This window comes from Martes martes, assembly GCF_963455335.1.
Source record: "Martes martes genome assembly, chromosome: 13".
Lineage (NCBI taxonomy): Eukaryota > Metazoa > Chordata > Mammalia > Carnivora > Mustelidae > Martes > Martes martes.
Genome location: NC_137901.1, coordinates 74976579 through 74984215, shown reverse-complemented (window position 1 = coordinate 74984215; position 7637 = coordinate 74976579). Strand labels below are relative to the sequence as shown.

At 45.6% G+C, this 7637-nt stretch overlaps 1 protein-coding gene across 3 annotated transcripts in view; it reads left to right on the top strand.

Moving 5' to 3' along the window:
- The first annotated feature begins 95 nt into the window (after positions 1–95).
- The window catches only part of UBE3B (ubiquitin protein ligase E3B), a 52639-nt gene continuing 45097 nt past the window's right edge, over positions 96–7637 (top strand). The window contains exons 1-4 of one of the 3 annotated variants that reach the window (XM_080820890.1): positions 96–176; positions 5416–5597; positions 5745–5865; positions 7199–7258. In XM_080820890.1, the coding sequence (XP_080677016.1) occupies positions 129–176; positions 5416–5597; positions 5745–5865; positions 7199–7258 (411 nt within the window). In that variant the 5' untranslated portion in view covers positions 96–128. Of the gene's footprint in view, positions 275–5415; positions 5598–5744; positions 5866–7198; positions 7259–7637 lie in introns of all 3 variants that reach the window. The other 2 variants (XM_080820891.1, XM_080820892.1) reach the window with 2 other exon arrangements.

Here is a 7637-nt window from a genome sequence, read left to right as displayed (position 1 = left end):
TCCAAGGAGGAGGGAAAGATGCAGAGAGGTCCTCCTTCCCCGGTACAGAAGCTCTGCGGAACTGTCGTTTACCGGAATTGGATAATTGCTTCCCAGCGGAGCTCTGAGAGCGGACACCCCGGGGCAAGATGGCGGTCGATCCTCGCCCGCTGCCCCGGGTCTGGCTAAGCTCGAAGGTATTGGGCTGAGGCGGCGGTAGCTGCGGCCCCGACCCCGAGCGCGGGGGCTTCGAGTGGATAAAGGTCTACGGCCTGCGGGTAGCGAGTGGGAACAGGTTGTGGGTTCTCCGTGGGGGGGGGGGCTTTGGGGGAGGTGGCTCTTCGGCCGGGTCCCTGCCTCCCAAAGTAGGAGGGCAGGTGTTGGGGACTGGCTTTCGTGTTCCGAGGGTCGAGGGGGAGGGGGAATCTCTTCGTGGCTGTTTCCACCCTTTTTCATCTCTGGGAAGTATAGACAGAGTACTGCTGGGTGATGAAGATTTGTTATCATGGTTGTTGATGCCGAGGAAAGATGCTGGGCTCAAGAGTCACCCAAACCGGAGTTCGAGTCCTATTCATTCGCTGTGTGACCTTGGGTGAATTCCCTCACCCCTCCGAGCTTCGGTTTCTTGCTCTGTAAAATGGAGTAATTAGCTCGTTTCACAGAGGAGGTTGTGTAATACAGGTTTTAGTATCTGACACTCAGCTCTCTCAGTAGAGACAGCTGGTGTAAATGATTTCAATAAGAAAAATTTGGTCGTAATCGGACTCTAACTTAGCCCTAGCGGCAGCCTTGCATTCTCAGCTTTTCTTTGCTGCCCTGTGAGCCACGGAGTCCCTTGGGTCTTTTCCGTATCACTTAACGAATTGCTTTGGCGTTAGAGGTGGCTTCAAATTCGGGAGTCTAGTGACCTCTAAAAAGTCATGTCCACTCTACATTTCATTTTCTCTGTGGGAAGGTAGGATTGATAATACCATGCACCTAGATAGGCTGTAGCCTTCAATAAATGATAGCTGTTATTCTTCACAGTCTAAGTCCTGTTGCCTGTTCTTTAAAAATTGGATGACTGAGACCTGGAAGAGCTGTTGAAAAGACAAAATTAGTTAAATAGCTGAACAGTGTTTGATACACGATCCACCCTTAACAGATGGTGGTGGTCACTAAACTTGGCTGCCCAGCTCTTCCACCATAGGAGGAGAATCCTCTTGGGCTCAGATAGTTGATATTTATGATGCTTCACCTTTGGTTGATACCCTCTGGACTCTTTCATAATTATCCAGGAAACTGACCACATCCAAAGAAGACTGATTTTGAGCAGATACCATGGGAATTTAGAAGTAGAAAAGCATCTGAATCCTGTCTTAGTATTAAAATCTTGGCTCTGCCCCTTTCTAATGGTCTAACATGGACTATGGACATAATTAAATGATCTCACACGGTTGCTGGCTTATGATATAGAAGGGACATGACACATAATGGATATTTAATCAACTTATTTTCCTTTTTGCTTTTTAAATAATTGTGGTTATCACCAACCTCTTATGTTCCTAATTTTTCCACATATATCATTGTTTCCCTAACTGGATGGTAAGCTTTTTGGATTTTTTTTTTTTTTGCTTGTTTTTTAAGTCTAGATGATACAGTAAAGCTCAGTTACATGCTATGTACTTTCAAATACTCCTTGTTAAAATCTTCCCACTTAATCCTAATCAGAGTGTCGTGTTGACTAGGTCAAAATAGAAGAAGTGTAAATATTTCAATTCTTTTAGCACCCCTAGGAGATAGGTACTATTATCGTCAATTTACAGGTAAAGTAAGGCATAGAGAGGATAAGCAATTTGGCCAAATGAGGTAAAATCAGAGCTAGAAGAAACCAAGGGTATTTTGACTCAGGTTTTTTTTTTCCTATTACATACAGCCTTTTATTGATCATGTCGAAGTTTGTGTAATCCTTCATTACAGTTACTTTGAATACGTATTTAAAGACTTCATAATGTATTTTATTTGTTTGATGAACTAGTAGATTCTAGGCAGGTAGAAGAGGTGAATAAGAAGGAACTAGAAAAACTGCAAAAGCTCTTCTGCAAGGTCCCCTGGGAGGAAAAAGTTTTGAGATAGTCTGTCTTACAGCTACTTTGTCACAGTTTGCCTATGCATCCTCCTGTTTTTCCACTGAGAAGAGGCTCCCTGTCCCCCACCCCCAAATGAGGAGCTTTCTACATGTTAAGAAATGATCATACCATCGTGCTCACGGATTGAGCCCTCTCTTTTGCAGCTCTCAGGAGCTTGAAGCTGTTACCCAATCTAAATAGGGTCATAGCCCAAGTGATAGGACTGGTGAGTCTTAGTGTACCCAGGGATAGGACAAAATTTAATGGGTGAGAAATGTAATGGTCCCAACCTTATTTCCTACCCAAAGAACCTGAGTGTGCAGATGAGAGCCTCTACCGAAGTTTTAAGCTTTTATTTATTTATTTGAGAGAGGGTAAGGGAGGACGAGCAGGGGGAGGGGCAGAGGGAGAACCAGACTCCCCACTGAGCAGGGAGCCCCAACTCCGATGTGAGGCCAGATCTCAGGCCCCCCAGAATAGTAACCCGAGGCAAAGCAGACACTCAAATCGACTGACCCACCCAGGCGCCCCTACTGAAGAGCTGGAAAACAAACAAAATAAAACTCGTGTCTGTAAAGATAATACATTGATTACTGTTGACTGCACACTGTCAGCCACCATGCCAGGTATTTGACGTACACGGTCTCATTTGGTCGTCCTTAGCCTCGGCCAATTAAGAGATGAAGGCAGAAAGCCTCTGAGGCATCTCTCTCCAGCACCTGGCAGAGCTGGGGACCAGCTCCAGCTCTGTGACTCCAAAGCAATTGTGCTTCTCAGTGCCATGCTGCCTCATCATGTGCGTTCCGCAGAAAATTTAGAAAACAGACTAGTTAAGGAAGCAGAACTTCCCGTAATCCCTCTGCCTCAAAACAACCGCCCTCAACATGTTGGTGTGTTTCTTTTTCCCAGCTTTGTGCCTCTGTGTGCACATGCATTTTTCTTTTTCATTATGTAACTGGGATCATATGGATCCACAGCCAGCTCTTTTTTCATTTCTCCAGCATAAACATTTTTCTTATGGTTAAAAAAATCTCAAACATGGGGCACCTGGGTGGCTCAGTGGGTTAAAGCCTCTGCCTTCGGCTCAGGTCATGATCCCAGGGTCCTGGGATGGAGCCCCACATCGGGCTCTCTGCTCAGCGGGGAGCCTGCTTCCCTTCCTCTCTCTCTGCCTGCCTCTCTGCCTACTTGTGATCTCTCTCTCTGTCAAATAAATAAATAAAATCTTTAAAAAAAATGCTTTAAAAAAAATCTCAAACAATTTTCAATGGCTTTTTAACATTCCCTCCTCCTCTTCTTGCTTACTGTCATAAAGCAAGTACATCTTTCATTCAGCTTCTCTGGGCTTGTTTTCAGTCTATTCCCTTTAGGCTGAAGGCCTGGGGAGATATCAGACATTGACTAAAAAGGACACTAGTGTTTAAACACTAGTTTAGTGTTTTAAACCAGAGGTATTTTTTTTTAATTATTTAACCAGTGAGAAAGATATAGGATGCCCTATCTATAAAACTTAACCCTGAATCTGGATTTTTTTTTTTTTTAAGATTTTATTTGAGAGAGAGAGACACAGAGAGAGAGGGAACACAAGCAGGGGTAGTGGGAGAGGGAGAAGCAGGCTTCCTGCTGAGCAGGGAGCCCGATGTGGGGCTCGATCCCAGGACCCCGGGATCACGACCTGAGCTGAAGGCAGAGGCTTTAACCCACTGAGCCACCTAGGCGCCCCTGGATTTTTTTTTTTCCTTCTGCTTTTGACAAGCTTTTGACAAGCTCCTCTGAAGCGAGAAGCTGCCCTCAGCTGTGAGTCCTTGACAACATCACTAATGATTACCTGGCATTTCTGTATCACAGGGAGGTCCTCAGGTGAGCTCTCCAGGCTTCTGCTGGGCAGAGAGAGCAAGTGATTCAGAAGACTGTTCTCTTTTTCTCCTCTGCCTTCTTCCCCTCCCTCCTCTGATCAGGTCAGCTTTATTTGTTCTGACGGTTATTGATGAGAGACCCATGTGTTGGGAAAGCCTTGTTTAATAGATGTGAATCACTGTTGAAAAGGGACCACTGAGGCCCCTCACTAGGTTGATCTGGCAGGAGCCCTGAATGAGCTTTTTCTTTTTTTTTTTTTTTTTAAGATTTTATTTATTTGTTTGACAGACAGAGATCACAAGTAGGCAGAGAGGCAGGCTCCCCGCTGAGCAGAGAGCCCAATGTGGGGCTCTGTCCCAGGACCCTGAGATTATGACCTGAGCCGAAGGCAGAGGCTTTAACCCACTGAGCCACCCAGGTGCCCCGGGCTTTTTATTCTTGATGGTGTTTTCACCTGGGCACTGCTTTGAGGGAGGTAACACGGCAAGGAGATTGTTTCCTGGGGAAGTATGGATTTCTAAGTAATCCATTTCAGTCGTTTTGTCAACTGGGCTGTTTATATATTTGGGACAGAATGACAGTTTTCGAGCCTCCAAAGAAAACCTCTCAGTGTGGGAGCCTCCATGGACCAGTGTTGTGTGCACTAGGCTGATAGCCAAACCTACCGCTTTGGGAAAAGACAGTTACTGGTGACTTAGATAAAAATGTAATGGATAATTGAGAAGCTCTGTCCAAAACATGCCAGTTGGATGGCAGAGTTCTGGCCCAGAGTCCACATCAGCCCATGGCAAGATGGGATCAGTAAGGATGGCAGAGTAAATTGTACATAAAAACAAATATATTCAATTTAACAGATTGTTTTGCATTCTGGAATCACATTTAGCTTTTTTAACATTAGAATGATCCTTTTTCCAGAAAAATTAAGGGTTTCTTTTGTGGTGGGCACAAAATAAGTGCCGGTAAATATTTGTCCAGTGAATGGCTGAATGAAATAATGACAGTAAATAATTGTTTGATTTTTTTCCTCCCCTCCAAGTCTTAACTTGGCAAAAATAAATTTGACTGCTCAGTGTTAGACTGTTTCAGAGAATTTGATTATCTAGGAACCTTTGACCTGGAGGATGCCTGGTTTGCATTAGAGCGTTATGGATGGAGTCGATCCATGCTTTGTTCATCTGTTAAACGATTACAGAGCCCATATCCTATGGCAGATGCTGTGCTCTTTCTCTTAAGAAGATGTAATTATTTAATACAGGAAAGAGCATGGCTGGTCTAGATGAGTTGCATGAAAAGAGCCAGTAGGAAGTTGGAACTTCTGCCAGGAGAGCTATTAGCCTTTTTGGGGAATACAGAAAGGTCCCAAGTAGCTCTCTGTTGCCCCAGTGCCTGCCCACCCTTGGTTCCTGAGCCCCTTCCTGTGCGTGTGTTTCCTATAATGGCCTACAGAGGCTGTTCACCATTTTCGCCGCAGGGTTTGTGCAAGTTTGCAAACATGTTCACCGTTTCTCAGACCTCGAGAGCATGGTTCATTGATAGGGCCCGTCAGGCTCGAGAGGAAAGGCTCGTGCAGAAGGAGCGGGAACGGGCAGCTATTGAGATTCAGGCCCATGTTCGGAGTTTCCTGTGTCGGAGTCGGCTGCAGAGAGAAATCAGGTGGGTGCCGGGGGCTCAGCACATTCTCCCTTGCTCCCAATTAATAGCAAGAAAAGATGGTGTTTTCTCTTATAGCTCATGAAAAGCCTTCCAGCTGCTGTGAGCTAATTTAAAATGTCTTTTTTTTTCTTATCCTTCCCTCCCCAGGAGAGAGATCGATGAATTTTTTAAAGCAGATGATGCTGAGTCCAGTAAAAAAAGTGCACTTTGTATTTTTAAGATTGCCAGGAAACTGCTGTTCCTGTTCAGAATTAAAGAGGATAATGAGGTAAAATAATAATAGAGAACACTGCTTACCCATCGGTTAGGTTTTTTTAAAGTATTTTATAAATACTAATTCATTTAGGCCTTACAGTGAGACTACGAAGATAAACTCTGGGACTGCCACATCCTGTCCTTTCTGTGTTCTCTTAGGATGTGTTTTGTAGGTATTGTGGCCAGTGCTTCTGAGAATCATCACTGTTCTTTTCACATTAAGTATGATAAGCCCTTGGACTCAGTTGTAAACGGGGAGCCAGGCAGGTTAGGCAAATGTGTGAAAGAAGCCATTTACAAAACAACAGAATTCCTAGTGAGCAGTAATTGAAGGGAGGTGGTGGTGTTGGGGGATGGTGAGGACATTAGACGGGGTGATGGGGTCTGAGGCATGCCCACTCAAGGTGGGTGGCTCCAGCCAGTGGTGGACTGCTACTCTCATTTGAAGAGGAGGTGCTGGAGATCCTGTGCTTGTTTGTAAGAATTGGTAGCTAATTTGAAATTCCTTTCAAATCCTATAAACCAAACAAAATATACTGGTTGCACCTTTGGGATTAGAGTGATCAGCGTAGAGCAGCAAGTTGTCTGTTCCAGTACACCCTATAGCATTGAGGAGTGCCTCTGTGTTCCCGGGGGTTAGGCATTCATTACTGCTAAGCATCCCATTGTGCCAGACCCTCCTGAAGGCACTGGGGGCCCAGAAGGAAACAAGATGGGCAAGGTCTCTAGCCCCGTGGAGCCTGTAGCCTAGAGAGAGGCAAAAGTATGCTGGCGGTGGACGCACAGACACATAGATGAGGACAGACAGGTGCAGCGAGGTGACCACTGTTGACAGAGGAAACTATAGCTCCGGGTAATGAGGTGGTGGCCCAGGACCACAGCACTTTTGAGGGTGGATCCAGGGTTGGTATAGACAGGGTTAGTTTCCACTTTCCTTCCTTTTGCATTTCAAGAGAAAAGTGATGATGTGACAGATTGTGAGGCAGAAGTCCCTGTCCACGGTGCTTACAGAATGGCCCCTAGGAGAGCACCACTCGGGACAGCTGCCAGTCTGCAAAAGTGCAAGCCCAGATTGCCAGGTTGATTTCGTTTTTGCAAAGGAGCCCCAGTCCAAAACGCATGTGTCGGGCTCATCCAGCCTGTGGGCCACCAGGCTGAGAGCCTTCCGTTAGCCTCTCCGATCGTGTTTTTGTAGCTGTGAGAGGGAATTACATACGATCACACATGTGAGTCCCCTGGCACTGTGTGAGTGCCTACATGTGCCAGGTGCCCACGGGACTCCTGGCCTTTTTCCCATCTCAGCATTGGTTGTGCAAGTTTATAACCCCTACTCTGCCTCTTTGCAGAGATTCGAGAAGTTGTGTCGCTACATCCTGAGCAGCATGGACGCTGAGAATGAGCCCAAGGTAAGCGGGATGGGAGCTGGGAAGTCTCCCAAAAGCTCTCAGGCCAGTCTCTTGGCTCTAAAGATCCCTGCTGAATGTTTGGATTTTGTTGGGTATGACTTTGCATAGGCACACACAGCCCTGCGTGTCAGTAACAGCTCGAAACATTAACGAACTGTAACTGATTTTTTTTTTTTTTAAGTCTCTTCATTATCCAAGAGCTATGGTCTTCTCTTACCGCTTACTCAAGATACTAAATTCCCTTCCTAGGCTATTTTATCCCTAGGTTTAGTGTTAAAATAAATCCTACTCACTGCTTATTCACCCGTTCATCTCCGCTGCCTTCTCTGGCACTGGACCTAGCAAACTGGTCCCTTTCCAGTAGCTACAACATACATTT